The sequence below is a fragment of the Mytilus trossulus genome, chromosome 4 (genome assembly GCF_036588685.1).
Source record: "Mytilus trossulus isolate FHL-02 chromosome 4, PNRI_Mtr1.1.1.hap1, whole genome shotgun sequence".
In the NCBI taxonomy this organism is placed as follows: Eukaryota; Metazoa; Mollusca; class Bivalvia; order Mytilida; family Mytilidae; genus Mytilus; species Mytilus trossulus.
This window is the reverse complement of record NC_086376.1, coordinates 67,598,341-67,622,475: the sequence shown is the minus strand read 5'-3', so window position 1 is coordinate 67,622,475 and position 24,135 is coordinate 67,598,341. Positions and strand designations below refer to the sequence as shown.

At 30.8% G+C, this 24,135-nt stretch overlaps 1 protein-coding gene across 12 annotated transcripts in view; it reads left to right on the top strand.

Annotated features, from left to right (window-relative positions):
• Positions 1-24,135, top strand: part of LOC134715810 (leucine-rich repeat-containing protein 49-like) — an 86,878-nt gene that overhangs the window by 48,984 nt on the left and 13,759 nt on the right. For 10 of the 12 annotated variants that reach the window (XM_063578270.1, XM_063578268.1, XM_063578266.1 and 7 more), the window contains 7 exons: positions 1,914-1,997; positions 6,368-6,558; positions 13,942-13,983; positions 15,344-15,499; positions 15,764-15,980; positions 21,984-22,169; positions 23,543-23,652. In XM_063578270.1, the coding sequence (XP_063434340.1) occupies positions 1,914-1,997; positions 6,368-6,558; positions 13,942-13,983; positions 15,344-15,499; positions 15,764-15,980; positions 21,984-22,169; positions 23,543-23,652 (986 nt within the window). The remainder of the gene's footprint in view (positions 1-1,913; positions 1,998-6,367; positions 6,559-13,941; positions 13,984-15,343; positions 15,500-15,763; positions 15,981-21,983; positions 22,170-23,542; positions 23,653-24,135) is intronic. The other 2 variants (XM_063578273.1, XM_063578269.1) reach the window with 1 other exon arrangement.

Sequence of the window (24,135 nt, the reverse complement as noted above, 5' to 3'; positions counted from 1 at the left end):
ACTGTGATGCTTATTGGTATGAACCTTATAAGAGGTTAGCTTTGTTTGTAGCAGTTTTTGGGTAGGGTTTGATTTCTATGATGTGTTTGTATACTGTTTGTCTTATGATTGTTTATTGTTTATCGCCATATTTTTAGCCTCTATATTTATAGTAAAAGACCAGTTTTGATAAAAGATCTTTGACTCTCTGAAATCTATGTACAACTTCTTTCAATTAATGGGGGATCTGTTGCTGTCTCAATTAAATTACATCTGTTTTTAGTCTTGGAAATTCTGTTGTAAAACAAATACTAGTAGTTATTACATCTTCATAGTATTTCTTCCTTAATCAGAGATAAGAAGATGTGGTATGAGTGCCAATGAGACAACTGTCCTTCTAAGTCACAATTTCGTAAAAATAAACCATTATAGATCAAAGAACCGTCTTCAACACAGATCCTTGCCTCACACCTAACAACAAGCTATAAAGGGCTCCAAAATAACTAGTGAAAAACAAGTCAAAGCTCACATTCAGTCTTAAAAAATAGACCATTTAAAGTTGTATTGCTGCAGACATGCAATGAGATGATTCTTATTAAGTCAGTTCTTTTCAATAAACGGCTATCAATGGTAACTGAAAATGTTTACTTTGGTAAACTGGTTAAATCTTCTGGTTGCCGTCTAATTGATGGTTAACCCATATGTATCTTTATATATATGTAAATATTTTATGTCTTTTGATAACATTCAAAAAGAGTTCAAAAATACATTGTACTAGATGCTATTATGTAAATGAAAGTGTGAATAATAACTAGTCCTTGAAGAAATACAAACTTATAATTTAATATTGATATATTTAAACACTGTGAAAAAGGTTATTGTATGATGTACAAGGTTCCAAACTAAGGATGTTTGATGTCATTCTGAAGAAAGATATTTAACTTTATGAATGGATTTTGAAATCCATATATTCATATTTGAAATAGTTTTTGTTCAATAATGGTGTTGCTTTAATAAGTTTTTACATATTATAACTGCATGCAATTTTCTCATAGATAATTGTTGTGATCAATAAATGACTACTTATAGTGTTTTTCATAGTTATAAAGTTTATAACATTAGTTATTTGCTTCATATTGTTTGGGGGTTGAACATTCAAGTAAATTGTTTTGTCGGAGTTATGTCCCTTCCTTTTTTAAAGAAAAAGATTATCCTTCGTTTTCAGTGTAATTTTAAAAGCAATGTAGATTTGACTATACTCCCAGATAACAAAGCAGGGGAAATATAGTTTTATACTAGAGTGTGTTTCCATAAGATCCATTCTACTTGAAAAGGGTAACTTTGTTCCTTTTGCATCAATTTCATACCCTATAAAGAAAGCATTCTTAAACCTGTCAACCAGGAAACAGAAACTATTGAGTAGGCCAATATGAAAAATACTTGTTAGTTTTTTTTTTATCAATACACTCAAAACAACACCTTCCCAAATGTTTTTATTTGCACTTTTGGTGGTAATATATGCAGAAATTGCATGTTTTCTCATATACCAGAGTTAAAGACAAGTCAAAAACAATGTTGTCTTTTCAAATAATTCAACTTTAACTCATTCTATTTTTCTTATGGAAGAAACCTTGTGAAAACTGAAATGAAAATTTTCATATTGTTTGAAAAACTACAATTTAAATATAGACATACACCTATAAAACAAATATATTTTTAAATATTGACCCTAGAAGAGTAAGATTGCATTGAATTGTAATGTTAGGTCTATAGAAAGAATGTATTCTTATTTCATGACCTACAAATACAGGCATATTCAATGAAAAGCAAATATAATATTAAAAAATCTCCAAAAGTTGTGCGATTAGCTATTCCCTTGCTGGTACAATATTGATCATATTTTATTCTTATATACCATTTTATTTCTGTCTCAGGAGGAAGAAAGAAGGATAGCATTAGTGATGGCAAGAAAAGATGATGAAAAGAAAAAGGATATAAACAAAACACAGGTTTTAAAGGTAACAGTGTTAATGAATTTTTTCTAATTTGTTCTGTAACTTTTCTGTTCTTATACATCATTGGTATTCAAATATTAAGCTTCAAGCGTTCCTGATCAAGGTTAAAGGAAAAAAATATGGTTTGCATAAAATTTTTAAAAGGTTGTTTTCAGGTTTTTTCAGTCATTGTCAAATTACAATGTACCTACGATGAGTTTGTTTAAAGTAGACAGGATGTAATGTACATTGAAGCCTATATTGAACATTTTTGTTAGTTTATAAAGGCATCCATAGTCTTCGATTTTGATTATGTTCTTGAAAGCTAGTTAAAATCATGCACATTAGTTTATATAATTATTTATTTTTGAAAGAAATTTATTACATTTTTACCTGTTATGTCTGTTTCTTTCGTTCACTCATTGTTGTCAATATAATGAAATTTTATGCCACTGTCATTCAAGTGAGATGTTTTGCTAGCTATAAAACATGGTATAATCCACCATCTTCAGCATACGGAAATGTCTGTGTCAAGTCAGGAATATGACGGTTGTTATCCATTAGTTTGATATTTTTTAGCCCTTTATTTTGCCTTTTGACTTCAATTTTGAATTTTTCTCAGAGTTAAGTATTTTTTTTATGACAGATAAAAAAGATTCAAATTACATGTATACATTATCTTGATTATATGTCTGATATTTTGTGGGTCACAGTGGTAGTATAAGTGCTTCTGTTCATACTTTTGACAAAGTTATGGCCCATGAATTATTTGCACAGTAATTGTAGTTCATGGTCCATTGCAGTATGAAAAAACCTTTACATAAACAATGAGCATAAACAAGTTCAAACCATTCAGATGTCAAAATTTTCGATCTAGGTTTAGGGGAGATTATCCATACTTTGAAATATGTGTTCCACTTGTGAACTATTTAATGGGGAAAAAATATTAAAACAATCAACCTATTTGAATTCCAAATTAAATTTAATATGTTTTAGCAATATAGATACTCTCACAGAATATTGTTGAGTATAATGAGAGAAAGTGTATATTTCAAACATTCTGAGATGTCCCCTCTGAAGTAAGATTTTCTTTCCTTTCCATGTTCACACATTCAAATGATTTATGAAAAACAGACATAAATCCATTAGAAACAGACTGCTTCAGTACATGAAAACATTTTTGTTAGACAAAATTAAATAACAATTGCTTTAACTGTTACCATTATAAATCCTCATATAAAAGTCTTTGTTATTGACTAATTCTGTGATACATGTCTGGGTCTACAGTGAATGGATTTTATTGGGATCAATTGATAATTAATCTACTATTTGTTATAATGGGCGAATAACAAATTGTTTCCTGTCTGAATGGAAACATGGTCCTGATTTTTAATTGTCTTGTGTATTTGAATATGGAGTCTTTATTTGAAATTAAGTTGAAGGATGGGTCATATAAAAGAAGTCAAAATGACTTAAACTCATCTTAGGACCTAAGTTAAAGAAAATACTGCATGGATTAGAAAACCTTTATAATTTTCATTATTGTTGACACTATACATAAGACTGGAATTTGTATAAAACCAGAAAATTAGATGGAAGGTGTTTTAGTAAAATATCAAGTTCTTTTTATCCACCACCTAGTGGCATTATGTTTTTTGGCCTGTGTGTCCATTCCTGTTTTTGTCTGACTGTCCCACTTTAGATTAAAGTTTATGTTCAAGTCAGGGTACATTTTTTGGTCAAGGTTACCAAGATTTTTGATGAAGTTGAAGTCCAATCAACTTGAAAATTAGTACACATGTTTCCTATGATATGATCTTTCTAATTTTAATGCCAATTTTAGAGTTTTCACAGTCCACTGAACAAAGAAAATGATTGTGTGTGTTTTAAGGCTGTTAGCCATCTTTGTACTATGGACACATTCTTGTTTATACCTAAAGCTCATCATCTTTTAAATAGGTTTTGGAGTTTCAAATGTTTTGGTTTGAGCATTACTGAAGAGACATATATTGTCAAAATGTGAATCTGGTGCATAAAAATTGTTTCTTTTTAAAATGTTATAAGGCTCCGTGACCTCAGGTCAATTAGTGTATTGCTGTAAATAGTGACCAACTCTTATCATAAGTGAGATATTTAAAAAGTAACAAAAGCATTGTGACATCAGAACTGTATAGGAAAATGCACAAATGTTAAAGTTGTCTAATTTGTATTATATATACATCTACCTCTTTTGAACTATCATAATTTGTCATAAAAATTTAGACAACAAGAATAAACACATAAAAGATTGCTAAATACAAGTAACAAACTTCAGTTTGTTTGCATATATTGTATACAAGACAAACCTATAAAAGTTTAAGTTCCCTGAGTATATTTACATAGAATACAAACTATTGCAAATGATATCCTTACATTTAATGAGCTAGCATTTAGTAAGAGATTAGAATACTTTTATCCATGTCCCCCCGTTTTATATAAGTCTCAAACGTTCCATTATATTATTTCTGTATGAATTACTCCTGATTCAAAATAAAAGGTCCAATGAACCATAATTTAGTTTCATGCAGAGTGAATTTTTTCTCCAATTACAGTAAGTATGATTAATAACAAAAGGAAACTGTTTGAATAATTTATACTGTAAAATATCAGCTAGCGGTAACAGTAAAGGAAAAAATGTGGTCTGACGTTTCATATCTTCTGTTGACATGAAATAAACATCGTAATGATGAGCGCTATAAACAAAACAATAAAGATATTGAATTGTGTTTAATGTGTGTGGAATATATTATGTTTTAAACCGTGTTCAAATTATCCTTTATCAGAAATGGGATAGTGAAAGTTTAGACTTAGATTTTAAGTTGCATTTTGTCTTCAATTGGAAATTTGTTGCAAGCGTTGTTAATTGGAGATATGACAAAATCTTATGAATTTTCTGCAATGAAAATGTCGTCGGAAGTCCTAGTACTAAATAGAATTGCAGTAAGTTGTGTAAATTTAGACTTTTTAGTTTTTGATACCTATTGAATTACAACTTGTACATGTAACTTAAGTCATTGTAGTGTTAATTCAATTGTTTTAAAATACTTTAAAAGAAATGTAATATTTCATTTTGTTGATAAGTTTTCATTTGAATAAATAAACAGATAATACACAAGTGCTATTTAGAATGTGATTTAAATATTGACTTAGTTGGTATGATGATAAGCAATGGTCATTTTTTTTGGCTGTATAAACTAAAGGTAAGCTAAATTGGTATTTTAGCAACTTACTATTCCTCTTTAAGGCCATTAATAGTATTATGGGGTGTTCACACTTAAAATACAATACTTTAACTTAAAATTAGAAATTTTGTGGTAAAATATGTTTTGTTACAATCAGTGAGTGCTGGTGAACTTCTGTAGTCAGACATTTAGATGTCACATGGTTGGTTTAATTTACATGAACTCTGCACTCATTTTATTCATACAAAAGAAATTAATTTTGATTTTGTTAATGTAAGCCTACAAATTTGCCACACAAATTAAAACAATGGCAAAGCTGTCTGTATAGAGTTCTACTTGAAATCCTCCAAATAAGTGAGACAGTAAGGGTTCATGTATGTAGGTAGACTTTCTGAATTGTATATATAAATTAAAGTGCTGTCAACTTTAATTTTAGTAAGTGAAATAGATTGATATACTGCTAGTAACTTTCAGAAGAAATTTATCTGGTGAAATCAAGACAGGTTACATAAACCTACCATCTTGGAATAATTTGTCTAAAGCTGTTTGAAATCAATATAGATGTAAAAGTTTATGAAAAAACTAGCAAAAAGAGAATTTTAGCCAGACTGAGACGGTCATAGTTTGAAGTTTCATCAGTATATGTCATCTTGCTGAAGTCAATAAGTGGGCCAGTGGTCCAAATAGTTTACCTAGTGTACCCCTAGTCTGTCAACACTTTTCGTTCAAACTCCACAAGTGGCTGATGTGTTCAATTCTACTCCTTATTGATTTTGATTTCTAGTTTTCATGCCAATTTGGTGGTTCTGTATGGAGATTTTGCGACCAATAATAGCTGGCTACTGTGAAATAGCAAATAGTGCAGAAAGGTCAATCAATCAATCTTCAACTTGCAGTGAGCCAATACACCATATCCATCCTTATCTAATATATATTCAGATCAAATTTTGAATTAAAGTTTATATAACAATTTTTATGGAAAGTGTTGCATTTACCTGGCTAATATGTTACTGCACATCTTTTATAGGACCCAGATGAGTTTATATATATAAGGGTTAGTTTGTTTTCATTTGAATAGCAATAATGGATGACTAAATAAAGTGTGAAATGAATTAATTCCCAAGTGTGCTGTAACTTCTCTTTTACTGAAAAGTTTTACTCTTTTTATTTTAGGAAAAGAAGAGATTAGCAATCAACAATGCCAGACGACAGTGGGAGGTTATGCAGGGTAATATGATTAACAAATCTGGTAAATTGTCACGGACACCAGACTTGTATGCAAATCATGTTGGCAGCATACCTAATGCAGAACTTGTGTCACCAGATGGCGCTGATGAAAATATGGAGGTGGAGTCTATAAATAGGTGGGTACATGGAACGAAAGCTCACTCTTGCTGTATTTTATTTGATAATATTTGCACCACACATATCTTTTTATATACTTTTATGTTGAATGATTATTTGCGGGGTGCTTATTTTTGCTGATTTGGTGGGTTAAGGTTTGCCACAAATTTAAGTGTTCAATATCTGACCTTTCTTTTCAAGCTGTATGAAGTTTTTACTCAATCCATGAAAACAAAGACATCCCCACAATAATTTAAACTAGTGATATGAAATGAATTGATGATGTATCCTTGATTATTGCATATTTATTGGTCAGAAATCATATATGTTTTGTTAAAAAAAAAAAGAATTATTTTTAGTTTATTCTTCTTTTTCTCTCCCAATTATTGATGTATTTTCATTTATTATCTATCATTTGAACATTACTAATTAAAGAACAACTAAAGTTAATAAAACATATCAAAGAGATCATAATCCAAAATTCACAAAAAAGACTTAGTACCGGTAGTCTGCACGGTCTTCAAAAATGAACAAATATCTGTTTGTTGTGTCAAGCCTACTCATTTGCCACTGGACGTTAACCAACACCGATCTTGTTCAAAGTCTAGACAAGTTCTGAATACTATAAGAGGGAATTTTCTGTCTGGGTCAGGCACAAATCCAACAACTGGTTTTTTTAAGTTTTGAACCCCCTGCTATGGCTTTAGGGTTCATCTCCAAATTAGATTGACACTTTGATTTCACGTTTACTAACTGAAGGTCAGTTGTTCTCTCCAAGCTTTCTAGCTTCCTGCATCAATAACAACTTGGTGCCCTCATAAAGGCAAGTATAATGGAAGTGGTGTTAACAAAAGCAACCAATCTAAAAATCAAACCCACTTACATTTTCCCTTTACCTCGAATGTAATACATTGTAATTGTTTTATCCAGTTTGATAATGCAACACCTCGTATAAAACAAACAAACAACTTATTGTTAATTTCATTACTAAGGCCGTTCTTGTACTTCTCTTATCATGATAACCCTACTCATAAAATCTCTATAAATATAAGTGACATAAAATCCTTTGTTTATACAAACTCTTAAATCTACATTAATCTTCAAACAAGACCATTTGATATAATGAAACTAAGCAAAATTTAATATGTAAAGAATATGTTTAAACTGAACAATATTTTAACATGGTATTATATGTTTGTCCACTGTAAAGACTAAAGAGATCAAGGTTTAAATGTTTAAAGATTTATAATTTGTGTCATGAAGTTCATTTGGGTTATGTTGACAAACTCCATGATCATTTTAAACCAAGAGTGTCCTCAAAAATGGTTAATATTTTGTGTTTTGTTCCCAAATTATTTATTAATTTGAATATGTTCACAAAGCCCACTGGTTTTCATAACATTTTGAGGACATTGTATACATGTCATCAATATGGGTTCAGATCTTCCTACAAGTAATAGTTGTTACTACTTCTAAAAAAAAACCTTAGTTTCAATTTCAATCATAAGAAGTAGTCCCCATTTTTGATACACATTTAAGAGGTACACATTTCCAAAACTATTTTATTTCTATTTAAAACACTGCCAAATAATTATTCAAAACTAAATGTAGCAGTCAAGCTCTGATTGTTATTATTTTCTTAAAAAATACCCTTTCAAGCTTTTAATTGATGTTTTCTTTTAGAACCATAATGCATGGACCTGCACAATTTTGCAAAAAGGTTGCCTTGGTAACCTCTGTATATGCTGTAGACAATGTTTTCCCAACCCCCTGTGTTGACTCAGCCAGGTACAGGGGATTGGTTATAGTTCTAATTAATATTAGCTTATGTTATTACATAAAACGGTTTTATTTATTTCAATTAGTAATTATATCTCAAGGCTTCTAATTCAAATGTTATATTTTAAAGTGGAAATTTTACTATACATGGTGCTTGTATTAATTACATATAGTCAGGATATACTAGCACTAATCTAAGCTTTATTTTATAATATTTGCACAAAATCTATTATTTAGAAATAGATAGACTAGAGCATTCAATGTTACTTCTTTTAGTAATCTATTTTTCATTGGTCAGGTGTAAACACTGGGTCCAATGTGAGAGTTTCACAGATATGTACAAGAAGTAGGTCACGGTGATTGCATGTCTGATTAGTTTGTTTGTGTTTAGCCTTCTCCCTTTTTGGTATGCAGTTGTAGCTGCTATCTTACACAAGTCTAGTAAAACCTCTCCCTGTTAGTTTGTAGTGCAGAAATATTGTACTGAACATATATGACTACTGAATTTAAATAACAATTTTCTTTTTTTTTTCTTTACAAAAATAATTAGTATTAAGGAAACGGTTTTAAATAGAAAATTATCCATCAGAATGAAAGTTACAAGCAAACTATAAGACATTTGAGCTAACACCATAGTTGAGGTGAAGAAATACTTTTCCAAATAATATTTGGTGTAATCTTCTGGTACTTTTATGTATTGTTTTGATGGCAGAACTGCTTGTAACATTTAATGTACATAAAAATAGGTCATTGCTACCTATATTATAGAAAAATATTTATTGAAATGAAAGTTCTTTGATTTTGAAGTTCTGATTAGATTTTTTTAAATGACAGTTAAAGAATTTGTGAAATTTCTGCTTCTAGACCAGCTTCACTGCTATTCCTAGTCCCTTGTTGAATTTGTTTGATGCAGTTTGAAATTAAGTCTACTGGATAGGTTTTAAATGGGTCAAAGTGATCCAATTATTTAATCCTGTCTGACTGGATACACAGGTTTAAATATCTACGAAACTAGATTATATTGGATATCTACCCGTCTGCTTGTAAAAGACTGTTACAGGTTATTATATTATGGCCAGGGCTGTCAGATTTGTACACATATCTACATGCCTGTTTGCCATTTAAAGACTGGTAATACATGTATAATGAAGAGTAGGGTTACAACTATGACATGAATATATGAAAACAGAGTGGTATTAAGTTTCTCTAAACTGTCTAGCATTTTGGGGGGATTTTGTAGCTGTTATGATGAATTTAATATCGAAACTTTACTATTTAGCAAAAGATATATGATTCTTTATTCTATCCTAAATGATACAGAAGTTTTTCAGAGCTGTAAAGTCAACCCAATAAATGTTTTTGTCTAATGAGTCAGATCCATTGGTCTATCTTGAATATAAAATACTTATGGGATGAAGAAAGTTACTGTATAAGTATATAATGATAAAGTCAAAACATTTACTTGCCTATGCTGCTTATGTATGAAAGGTTTGGTATAGAATTTATAATAGCTGTTACATAGGTTTCAGGGCTTCAATATAACACATTAAAAACATTTATTTATTTATTGAAAAAGATACAAATTAATTTTTTGGAATTCCATATTTCTGCAAGAGTGGTTGTAAAGTTTTAAATTGCTATAGTCATTGTAGTAGAAAATGTTATTGTTTATGTATACACTTATTTTACATTGTTGTGACCTTTTATCTTGTTGATCAGGCTCCCACAAACTTTGCCAACAAATTGTAGGCTTTGAAAAGGGATTATATTGAATATTTGGGTTTTCTAAGATACTTTGTTAATCAGTACTTCCAAAGAGTAGAGTTTTTATTGCTTTTTGGATAATTTTTTTTTTTTGCTTTGGTTTTTCTTAAATATGGTTACTAAAAATATAACATGTTCTGTAAAAATCTCTTTGTGGCATATTTCTGTGTCCACACTTATTTCAGGTATACTCCTGGTCAATTTATTTTTATCATTATATGGCTATATTCAGTCATTCAATGGGTGTGTTCCCATTTCGCCTAAGCTGTGAATTCCAGGTAAAAAAGGTATAAAATATACTAAGGCCAGATGGGAATTGAACTAAGGCGGAATGTGAATTTAGATAAAAATATTAAATAAACAAATTAAACCTTTGTGTTTTTATAGCAATTTAAACTACATGAAATTAGGGATTTGTTTCTCTTTAATTATTTTTTTTAATAAATTAAGTGATTTCAAAAGTTGTGAAATCAGGAAAAATCTACAATAAAATAAATGTAGTTGGAAAGTTGCTTCTCTTGAAATATTGTTTGTTGATATTTAATAGAAGTTGCATTTTATTTCAATTCATGCAGTTAGAAAAATCAAAATAATTTAACTGTCCTTTACATTATGCAATGTTACAGGCTTAATGTAACTAGTTGGTTACCAACTAGCCAACTAGCCAACTGTCAGGTATAATACCAGTGTGAAATATAACGGTAGATAATTTTTCGTAAAATTCAATGAATAAACTAGCTGTAGACTTGATATATTCATTTATTATACGATAAATTCTTCTGTTTAGATCTTCATTAAGTCTATCAACATAATTCGGGTTTAAAGTTGGAATTTTTGTATTTTCTTCAATTTCTTGGGCGGTGTTCAGATTTTTGAAAAAATCGAATAATTTTTTATAGGGATGTCAGGTTGGTCCCTCTTTTTCTACTGTTAAGTAATTTCCAATACTCTTTTGAGTTATTGGATCTCAGTGTGTTTATTTTTTTTTGCAATTTTCTTTCTATGATCAATAATTGCTTTATCTAATAAAAAAAATGTATTGTTTCTCCGAAGATTTCATAATTTGACGATTTTCTTCAGAACTAATGTTCTTAAATTTTCTTTTGAGTGTGCTATAATTTTCAAATATGTATATCAGTGCCTTGCACTTGTATGATATTTGTCATTATTTATTCATTAAAATATGAAATGTTCATATCCAATTTGTCTTCTCTAATAAGACTTTATTTACAAAATATAACACATGAGTAAAAAAAAAAACACTTTCAGGATAAAAAAAAAAAGGCAACTATAAAAAGTGGGACACAAAAAATGAAAAAATATATCGTTCCTTTTTAAAAAAAGTATTCAATGGTAGAATTTGACATCAAAATAACAAATATCAACTAATTGCAATACAAACAAAACATAACTTAATTTTATTGTTTACGAAGCTCCCATTTCGCCTAAGAAAATTATTGTGTACCTGAAAATTTGTACTAAGGCAAACTGGGATTAATTTTATATATAAATTTTGACAGCTAAGGCGAAATGAGAATAAGCCATTCAATGTTGCATCTGGTTAGGCCCTTTTTATACTCTTGTCTACAAAAGTAGTAGGCATTACTTATTCCAGTCAGTGCACTCTGTCTTATGTACAATCATCCGTCCCAATGTCAGTATTAAATTGAAACTTGTATAAATGTACATTATGATATGAACTTATTTGAAAGTTGGTCTAAGGCGGATTTAGGGGGGACAGGGGACAAGGGCCCCTCTTTTGTTGGAATTTTAATTGATTTTATAGGGAATCACTGAAGCTTGACTGTAGCAAGCCCCCTTTTAGTTAGTCAGTGCCCCCATCCCCCACCACACACACTTATGAAATTTTCTTGATCTGCCACTGGGCATTGTGTGTAATTGAAAGATAGTCATTTTATTATAGATGTAATAGAATTATATTCAGACTGCATGATATTATTGTATCATAAAAAAAAATTCAAATCTTGAGTTTCTCTGAGAATTAAATAATATATAAGTTTGAAACAAATAAAACTTAATATATGTTCAGGACTGACTAAAGACATGCTTAAATTATGAATTGTCTTATAGAAAATTACAATCAGTGAAAAGTTCTTATTAAATGTTAAAAAAAAAAAAAAAAAAAATGAAGGATAAAAGTTATATAATACCTGATTTTGTTTGTTTGGAAAATGCCTCAGATTCTTTAATGAATAATAATGTAATGATAATTGATGAATAATGAAATAAAATATATCCACTATAATAAAATTGTAAAAGTATCTGCTTGGATTTTTTTGTATTCTATGATTACATTGTAGAAGAATACCAGGTCCTTTAACGTCAATTTTTGGGGAACTTGAAAGGTAATTATAATTTTGTTTTTGGATTTTTAGTTGAATAGATTTTTTTTACAAATTGGACATGGTATACATTGTACAAATTAGAATATTTCAAATATACACGTGTAGAGCATTTTGTATTTTTTGGGAATGAAGTATTATGGATGTATGTGTATGAAGCAGTCATTTAGTAATATCTTTTTGTATAATTAAAAAATGTAGTAATAAATATTTTCCCTAATTTTTTTACCGTATCCTTTTTACTCCATTATTTTCTGCCATATATTTTATAGATGTAAACATTTTTTTAATAATAGCATTGTTGTATATTTTATTATTTGTTTTCTCCGCTGTTCAGTTGTTTGCTTGTTCAGTGTCCAGTGGAAAATCCAGAGAAATGCCAAAGAGGTGGAAAGCTTTCTTTTTTTTTTATACATATGAATTTAGTCAGCTTTTTTTATTTTAAGGTGTTGAGGTATTTTGCTTCCAAAAGTTTGCTCTGAAGCTTGGCTATCAGATAAAGATTTTTTTCTGAAACATGTGTCATCAGTATTAAAGTTATTATCTTATTGGTTAACTGCAATTGTAAGTTATTGCAAATTGTGAAGTTTTACTGCTACTAGACAGTTGCAACAGCTTTAAGAAAAATTGCCAAAGATGGTTTTAGTTGTTTTATTTGTTGTTTCTTGTTTTTGTGCTCCAAAGAAGGGTAGGTGTTTGAGCTTTTGATTTTTCCATTTGATGAGGGACTTTATGATTTATTTATTTTTTGGAGTTGGGTATATTTGTTATTTTACTTATGGTTATTGGTTGCCATCAGGTACAAGTGGAGATATTGATATTTACAGAAGTTTGTGAAAAACCTTTGTGACTGTATAACAGGAATATATTTTCAACTGGAATTTATTTGATAAAGTCAACAAAGTTGCCACATACTTTCAGTTGTCTTGGTTATACAATATATATAGCACTTTCTGTCCAAAAAAGTCACCATATTTTGTTCTTTCACTAAATTATATACACAATAGATTTCATCAATCAACTTTTACAATATTATATTCATAGTAGATGTACTGTCATTTCACTATAACTACTGTTACAAAATTATATAAAATGTATTTTAAGAAGAAACCATGCATGACAAAAATGAAATCTAGAGCCCAACATACAGTTATCAACTACAGTCGTTTGTCTTTACAATATATCGAGGTCTAAATTGTGCATAGTCTTCAAAAGTAGTGATGAATTAAAGAGAACCACTACAGGATAGGTCATTGAAAGAATTATCCACTGTATCAAATTAAAAGCTGTGGTATGATTGCCAATGAGACAACTATTCACCAGAGACCAAACAATATTGATATAAGCAATCATCATCACATTATATTTAACAGCAAATCTTCTTTCACCACATTATTTATATTTTTTTTATATAAAATGATATTGTAGAATTGTATAATATTGAAAAATTGATTTGTAATTTAAGAATTTACATTTTACTTTAATATAATTTTCTAGAAAGTCCCGACTGAGACAATCTCAGTCTGACGAAGACCTGAGGTAAATTTGTTAGCATGTTAAACGACTAACAAATAATATAGTATATTACATTGGAAATGTTAATATTAGAAAAAATAACCACATAGTTCAAATATACTTTATAAAAAACCAAACCACTGCATGCTCTAGTTTACCCTCTGTCTGTTTGTCCCTGCTTTGATCCTTACTGCATGACTATAGCTTATGGCCAGTTATGATTAGTCCCCTTTTCCCTCCATTATATTTTACAGCAAGACAACAGTGGTCTATTTTTGTCATTGTGTGCTCAGTCAAGTTCTTTTATAGGTCTTAGATCCTTTTTAAACTTGTGACAGTATTTTTTAATGAAAGTATCATAGAAATATGCATATTTTAGAAACCATGCATGTGTTAACTGATTTTCTTTCAATTGGTCATTTAAATTATAATTTTATGATGGTGTATATTAAAAAGACTTGATGAGGCGGAGCAGCTTGATATTATTCATGTTATTGATCCAAACATTTTCTAGAGTGTAATCTTAAAAATAGGGGGTTCAAAATCTGATAAATTTTATGGTAAGATATTGTGATAGAATTATCACCTCTAGAAAATAATAAATTTTGTTTTTTGCTCAATATTTTACAAAGAATTATTATGCTGATTTACCTCCTTGCAACTAAATATGCCAAGATAATTTCAAACTGAATATATGTTTCAGCTGAGTGCCTAATTTCGCAAACCAAATCACATTTGTTATGGAGGTTATAGCATGTTACTGAATATATAAATGATCTTAATAAAAAATATATAGAACTAATAGATCAGATGTTATTAATGAAATATTTTGTCAATACGTCAGCCCCTATTATTTCGAACCTGTAGATTATTAAAGGTTCATTAGAATTTTATCCTTTCAGATTTTATTTTTATGTGATTTAGTGGAAATGGGTTTACACACTTTTCACTTTTTAGTAGAGTTTTGGTTAGACAACTGTAGTACAGGATAAAATTGTCGATATAAAACAAACTTAAAAAATAAAAAAATTAAACCAACAGTGTTTCAGAAAATGCATAAAAGGTTACTTGATTAATCTTGACCACTCCTTAGTACTTATACATTTCAGAGATTTGTTTTCATGTATTTTCGCACAATTTTTTTATGCAGTTCAAGGTAAAAAATATATTTTGAAGAGAAAATAATCACAGTAAAAGGGAACTAACTCCAGTAACACTACCATTTTAAATTTATTAATCAAAAGTATCAACAAATAGTTTTTAGTTGCCATTTGATATAGAGTTTTGCCAGAAAAGTATATAAACAGAATAGTTTAACTTACCAACCATACATTTTACATATTTTAATACTTATATATATATATAAATTAATTGTCCATTTCAGTGAGAAACAAAGTAGTAGAGGCAACAGTAGACCAAGCAGCTCACACAGTAGTAACAATTTTGATTTACCTGATATCCCTAAAGAGCGACCAAGGACTAGTAGTAATTCACGCAAAGTCGATGGGACTAAAAACCTTAAAGAAACTATTATATTTGGGTACGTTAATAAACCTAATTTAATCATTTTATATAGATGCATAGTTGTAACAAGAAGTGATATACAAAAATTAAATGATGAAAAAAAATGTCAAATTGTAAAGATTAAGTCTTAATTTTCAATATCTTATACATGTTTATTTTGTAAGGCTATGAAGATAGTTTTCTATCGTCTGAACTCTGAAGATGTCTAATATTTCTTTTTTAATTTGTGAGGGGGGAAAAAACAGTTTAATAACATCAATTTACCTCTTTTATTTTGTAGTCAAGGAGACAATAGAACAGCAACTGATCTCAGTAACTTGGCTGACCTTGAAGGTGACACTTTGACCTTGTATGGTACCCAATCTCTTGAAGCTTTGGACAGGAATTGGGGAATTCAGGCAGCAGGGGCAGTTACTCATATTATATTCAAATTCATTGACTTTGAAGATATTGCTAAACAGCTGTATAAAGTGAGAACAAAGTTTCCTGGTGTTCAGGTTAGTATCCAGGGGCAGTAACTCTGTCATATGTATGTTCCCCCAATGAACAGCACATTTTAATTATACTCCCACTCTTAAAAAAGGGGCTATTTTATATAGACTTAAGCAGCCATGTTGATTTAAGATTGACATTAACCTCTCAGGTATTGTTTAAAAATTGACATGCTCTTCTCTCCCCTACATGTGCATTGGTTTCCATTTTAGATTTTCACCATCATTAATTGTTCTACTACATATTAACCACTAAAAAATAAATCAATTATCTTTTTTTTTTTAATCAAAATGGCAGCATCTAGCATTTGCATAGTAGATACATGTATCATTGAATGATATTCCCTAAAAACGTTTTCGTATGTGAAATATGATGTCATTATTATACATTCAGCTATGATACATAACATATATGAGTAACACAGGCTCCTTAACACAGACGTCGGAGGAAAATCTGGAGCAGGAAATCACCGACTCAGATGAGTATATGTACGAACTTGATTGCAAAATTTACGAAAATCAATAACTAACATTTAATGGTGCCGTGACCAGGATTTTCATATAAAATTTTCACTTTTGTCGGCCCCCAGAATGTCGGAAAATACGCGAAGTACTAACATTACGTTATGGTAACGTTGTTACCATAACGCTATACTGTGTGACGTTATATTATATGCATTTTAGCTATCACAACGATTAAACGTATAGAAAACACAACGCATGATTTACTTAGATTATTCAACATTTAATGGTGCCGTGACCTTTGGATATATATGGATTCAAAGCTGAAGTCAGTTCGTGCTGGACACAAAGGAGCCGTCACGAAGCTACTGGTGAAATTCGACGAGTTAAAGTCAAAAACAGACACAGAAGTTGACGAAGTGAAAGCCCTTGATGATGCTGTCACGCAGAAACAGAAAACATTGATTGACCTGAATAACAGACTTTTGGAACAGACGTCGGAGGAAAATCTGGAGCAGGAAATCACCGACTCAGATGAGTATATGTACGAACTTGATTGCAAAATTAGACAAATTCGGAAATTAATTAAGTCCTTTGAAACAAATATAATTTCGCATGATACTGTTGGTCCTTCAACGAGCATACTTAACCCTGACGCATATAATTTCACACCCGAAGCTAGAGTTAATATGAACACATGTGCTATAGATTCTATGAACCAGCAGTATTCAATTCACGCCCCTGCAGTGCATACCCGTCCGTCAGAGAATGTCATGTTTCAAGTCCCGTCAGAACCGAGATCTTCAAAATCTAATTACCATAGGCTTCCAAAGTTAGACTTACCCTATTTTAATGGAGATATTATCAAGTGGCAGACATTTTGGGATTGTTTCGAGTCATCGATACACGACAACGACACATTAACGCCAATCCAAAAGTTTAATTATCTGAAAGCCCAGCTGGAGGGAAGCGCGGCGCAAACAGTAGAGGGATTCGCTTTGACAAATGGTAACTACGAAACCGCAGTCAACCTTCTCAGAGATCGGTTCGGACAGCCTAGCAAACTGATACATGCTTACATGAAAGCACTCATGAATTTACCCGCACCGACAAATGATGCTTTTAGTTTGAGATCTTACGGAGACAGATTAGAATCATACGTACGAGGATTAAAGTCACTTGGTCAAACACCAGAGATGTATGGTTCGCTTTTGGTACCTGTAGTTTTGGACAAGTTACCGATTGACATAAGAAAGAATATTGCAAGAGAACACGGAAGAGATAATTTGATATTAGATAATTTACGCAAATCTATAACTAAAGAGATTGACATACTCGAAGCTGGAGAAGGAGTCACAGATTCAGACAGATTGTACGCTACTGCATTTTTCATGGGTACGCAATCACATTCATACAAGAGCAAATTCACAGACACACATCAGAAGACAAATACACGTACATGTATTTTCTGTTCAGGTGAGCACTATCCGACGGAGTGCTCTGAAGTAACAGACGCAAACGCTAGAAATCAAATCGTAAAACAGAAACAGTTATGCTTTAACTGTTTAGGGTCACACCGAGTGGCCACATGCAAGTCTACTAAACGATGTAAAAAGTGTAACGGAATGCATCATACTAGTATATGTAGAGGCAAAGAGGTAATTCCAGGTACGACACCGGAGCATACAACACAACAGTCATCAGTAAACAAAGTTGAAACACCAAACGAGACTAGAGTAATGTATTCATCACAACAGAATCACAACATTCTCCTGAAAACAGCAATTACACCAGTTGTATATAACGACCAAGAAGTAGAATGTAACATCTTATTTGACGAGGGAGCACAGTGTTCTTTTATAACTCAGAAACTAGCTGATCAATTAGAAATAAAACCCACAGAAAAAGTAAGCATTCAACTGTCTGCGTTCGGAGATTTATCTCAGAAAGTTCGTAACTTAGACACTGCAACAATACAACTACAGACCGACACAGGAGAAAAGGTGCATATTAATACACTCATTGTTCCAGAGATTGCCGTCCCAATTAAGAACAATATTTCCCTGACTACAAGGAGCTTGCCACACTTAAGAGAACTTAAACTTGCACATTCTATGCAAAGTACAGAACGTTTCGTAATTGACTTTCTCATAGGCGCCGACCACTATTGGGACATTCTCGAGGACAAAGTAATTAGAGGAAACGGACCCACCGCTGTTCAGTCAAAGATCGGATATCTATTATCGGGACCGATCAATAGAAACATCAACCAGCCATCAACAGTTCTTGTAAACGTCATCGCACACAAGAACACAACTATTGATAACGAGAAAGGCAATTCCAAAGAAGGGTTGTCTCAGAAACATAACCATCAAGATGATGTACCTTCAGGTATGATCGTTACCAAAAGAAGACCCTTTGAGGAAAACATCCAAGGAAGTGACTATCTACCAAGACCGCCCGAACGAACACACCCTCAACTGGTGGAGTCAAGAAGCCACATAGATACAGGACAGAAACTTATAATGAAAGAAATTTACAGCTGAGCCTGAAATTACCGTGTGTGCTAGAAGGAACATCCATGAATGGACTAAAAGATAAACTGTAATTGTGTTCAGTCAAGGTTAAGGAACTAGATTATTTTATTTGAGATGGACAATAATTTTAAATTATTTATCTGTATTGTGAATTTTACATTTGTTTAATTGTCGTTACATATTTCACTTTTGTCGGCCCCCAGAATGTCGGAAAATACGCGAAGTACTAACATTACGTTATGGTAACGTTGTTACCATAACGCTATACTGTGTGACGTTATATTATATGCATTTTAGCTATCACAACGATTAAACGTATAGAAAACACAACGCATGATTTACTTAGATTATTCAACAGGGCCTCTATTTTGAATAGTCTCAAGTAGTTCAAAGATTTAAATTCAAATTTGAAATCTCTAGTTTGACATAAAATATATTTTGTTAATCCAAAAACAAACAGTTTACCTATGTAACAAATTTAATGCATAGAGTAACAAAACTTAGAACAAATATTTAAAAGTTTGGACTAAATGGTAGTTTCTTGTATTGAAGTGAAGGATTTGACAATTTTAAGCCATAAAGAATTTAAATATATAGATTTTACTGTACAATTGAAATGAAACACATGTACAGTAAAATGAAGTTTGGGAATTTTGTGACCTCTCTCACGACTGATTGATAATTATATCATCAAGACTGTCCAATATTGATTGACATAGATAAATCTTTTGTAAAAGGATTTTTAACATCGATTGTAAGTTTCATAGTTTGAAAAATATTATTGTGAATTACATAAGTGTTTGCATTTTTCTGTATTAATCCATAAATTTATTAAGAACTTTTCCATTGATTATTCAAATTTGATAGAAATAAGTTCGTAAATATCTGTTTACTAATAAGAAAATATTTGGATATTTTTATTGATTTTTATAGATTTAATAGTCCAAGATTAAATGATGTGTCCACCTTAGATGCCTATTCTTCTATGATTTAGATTATGGTTTATGGAATTTCTTGATTTGTGAAATATAATTTAGGTGAATATTTTTCTATGAGCTGAATTTGATTGTACTTGGTAAGACAAACTTTTTTTTAAATCCAGTTCAATTTTTCAGTTAATTTTTCTTTTCTTTATTTAAAAAATTGAAATTAATTGTCATTATAACAGACCTTATGCCTTTTTAACTGATACAGAATTTTTATCAAATTATATAAAGGAACAATATTCATATTTAGTAGTCTCTGATTTTGAGTAAATTTTAAAAGTAAACTAATGAAGTTATAGCAATACCCTTTTGATGCACAGTTATATTTTCAATGTTATGTATATTTAACTATAATTCCAGGTTTAATCTTTACATTGTAATTTTAATAGAAGTGTGTATTTCATGGTTATGTTCCTTCGTTTAATTCATAAATTTCAAAGCTTTCTAAATTTATTTTTTATAATTTGAATAGGAAGATAATTATATAAACGTTTATTTAACTTCAAAAACCTTCAATTACTGAAATTGTAGACGTTCAGCATAAGCATTCTTTCTTAAATACGTACAACAATTTAAAAAAAAAATCACAGCAGTGTTTTTACGTCCACAAAGTTCTTTAAATATATACTTATGCTTCATTATAGGTATAATGAGTGTATATATATTTAAAAAAATATTTTTGACGGGTTTAAATAAATAAGTTAATGTTCGGCCTTAGTAAATAATTCCATGTAAATGAGATATTATGGGTCGTATGGAAGACATCACAGTTAATCTGTAAAATTAATCTGGAGATAATACGGCGGATAAAAGATTTAAAATCGGTGTATTGATAGGGAGTTCTCATACATACAGTGAAGTGTATATTTACTGAATAAAATACTTACTAAATTGTGCTCTGGATTGTATATTCATTGGGATGTTGAAACATAGAATTCTACTTTTTCAAAATGGATAATCATTTTCAAGTATAATTCTATAATTAATCTAGTGGCTATTTGAATCTCAAAGTTATTTGAAATGTGTGATTGATATAGAAGGGGAATGTAAGTATTATAAACTGCAATTGATTATTAATGAACAATTATGATAAAATGGTTGGTGTCCAACAACAGATCAGTTAATCAGTTGAAGTTTTGGATAATTTTTTTCAAATCATAGATGGATCCAGGGACCCCTTTTGTGGGTAAAATTTGGTTGATTATATAGAGAATCACTGATGCATGACTGCAGCGGACCCCCTTTAGGTCAGTCAGTGTCCCCCCCCCCCCCTTATGAAAAGTTCTGGAATCGCCACTGAAAGTATTTATCACATGTGGGTCTTTGTAATTCTATGTAAGATCCTCATGGAAAAAAGTAATTATCTCATGTGGATCTTTGTAATTCCAGTTAGGATCCTCCTGGAAAAAAGTAATTATCTCATGTGGATCTTTGTAATTCCAAATGAAATTCTAGACAGTATCACTGTGCATTATCATAGTTTTTCATTGGCCTTCCTTAGTATCAAATATGCCAATTGAGAGTAGCCAAAAATAGAGACAACCGTTCACTTGTTAGCAAAGACTTTAACCACTTTTAAAAGTCACAGTACTACTTTCAATGATAAACAAAACCTGTAGTCTGTATTGTATTAAAGGCTCCTGGCTTTGAACAAGCACAAAAAGAATGTAAGGGAGTTAAACATGATTTTGAGTATTCAACCCTCTCTCCCCAAACCTTGGATGGTGGTTCAACAATTGAATGTACTGTAAAAATTGATTGAAAAGGGGCTTGTCTCATCAGATTGATACTACTAAGTAATCGCAAAAAATACATGAAAAATCAAAATTTCATGTTCATGGAGAGTATTTGAAGTATAATGTACCAGTATACAACTGACTGCTAGATTTTGACATCATACCAGGTCACTAATTACAGTTTTAAATTTCCAACACCTAATACAGACCAATTTGTATTTAATTTTTATTTTTGTCAACTATTGTGTAGTCAAACCTCTTTTAACAATAGTTTCTTTTATTTTTCAGACGTTAACATTCAGTGCTACAAATATTCGAAGTTATCAGCAGATAAATGCATTATCTAGTGTGAGGAGATTTGATAATTTAATAGTAGAAAATGAGGGAAATCCTATCACCAAATTCACATTGTGGAGGAGTTATGTTGTCTTCAGACTTGCTCACTTTGCCTTGAAGAAAATCAATGATATGGAGGTAAGTTAGCTCCCTTTTCTTCAAATTTTGATAAAATTTTATTAAGGAATGACTGTAATATTTTTCTGTCTTTGAAGAAATAACATAAAAAATGTGGTGCATAGCAGGTTATTTAACAGTGTGCACCACATTTATTATGTTATTTCGAATAGACAGAAAAAATATTTCAGTCATTTCTTATAATTTAATTCGAAATTCTATTTTAAACCGTGGAAAACCATGAAAAAACGTTGATGTTGTCATGGTTATCTAACTAAATTATGTCTATGGGCTGAAAACAAAATAACATCAGCCAATCAGAAGACGTGTTGCATCCAAAATTAGATTATTGTAAAATAAAAATTGATAAATCTTATACGCTATAAATTATAATAGATCTTTTGTTAAGCATATAAATCATACAACATTTGTTTACCTATTCGTTAAAGTCCACAAATATGTACCTTCTATTCAATAATGCTGTAGCAGAAACAAAAAAATGTTTTTACCTCAACCCCTCCGTTTTGGCTATATGATTTCACTTTTTAAGATGTTTCTGTAGTCATTGCTTAATGGAGTATTCAAATAAGATCTGAATACACTCTTAAACATTAGAGTAAACGTTGTCATTTGTCATTTATCCCCATGACATGCTCTGCAAGGAATATGATAATAGTCATCTGTCAAAAACACTTCAATACTTGGACACTTTTTGAAAGAAAGCTTTCATACTTGGTAGGATTATTTGGGATATTTTCTTAACCCTGCAATATAATCAATTTGACATGATGCTGTTTATACCCCACACAACACAGTTGCGGAGGTTAGAATGTTTTTGACCTGTCGCTCTGTCCATCAGTTCTGTTCTTGTCATCGCAACTCCTCTGAAACCACACAACAGAATTTCATGAAACTTTGTAGATAATAAGGACATACTATTACTATGTAGACGTGCATATCAAAATTTATATTGGTGTTAAGCTCCTTTAAGCCTAGAATGTTGGCATATGCTACTGCAATGGTTTGCCAACACCACTCCTCTAAAACTTCAATACAGAAGTTCATGAAACTTGGTAGTTAATGTGAACATAAAATGTAGATAGCATATCTACAAGAATTTGAATTAGTCTACATTTTTAGAATTTATAAGTCTTTGAACTTAGGAATTTGTTTAGAATTTGTTTGCTCAGTGGCAATGTGGGTAGGTGAGCATGCTCACAAGTGTTCTTTAATTACTGAAGTTATTGGAATTTGACCTTTCTTTAAATATCGGTAACATGACAGAGTGTATGCAACTTCTCTGAGTTCATATTACAAAAAGCTTTCATTCTTGATAAGATTATTTACCATCATGTGTACGTTTCTACATTTTACAACCTTTTTGATTTATACAGGTAACGGCAGGAGATATAGTAAATGCTGAGAAGCTGTATGGTCCTGTTTCACATATAACAACATCACAACTTCCTCAGTCGAGACTTCTGTCCTTGGTAGGAGAGGCAAGGTATGTAATAGCTTAGAATAACATTACAGTTACCAGAGATATCAACTTCACAGAGATACTGTATATTCATCAATATATCAGCCTATTGTGAGCTCTGATTTTTGTCTCTATAAGAAGAGGGAAGGTAGGCAAAATCATTTATGAAGACTCCATGCCTTAAATCCTTATAGCATATGTTTACCTGGTAAACACACTAACATTACCCCCCCCCCCCCCCCCCCTTTTTTTCCTCAATGCAAACATAAGAATTTAATGTACTTTTTGTAATGCATTATGACATAGACTAAGCAGATATTATAAATTGTCTGAAAAATTAGTTTGAGTTATCTCCCTTTATACTGAGACATAAATTCACAAAAGGTATGGCACATATCATCATATTCTTTTTAGAAACTCCGGGAGAATAACAAATAGAAGTATCTACTATTTTAAGGACAAACACTTTTGTTTCTTAAAAGAATATTTCGGTTCTTTACTTTCTCC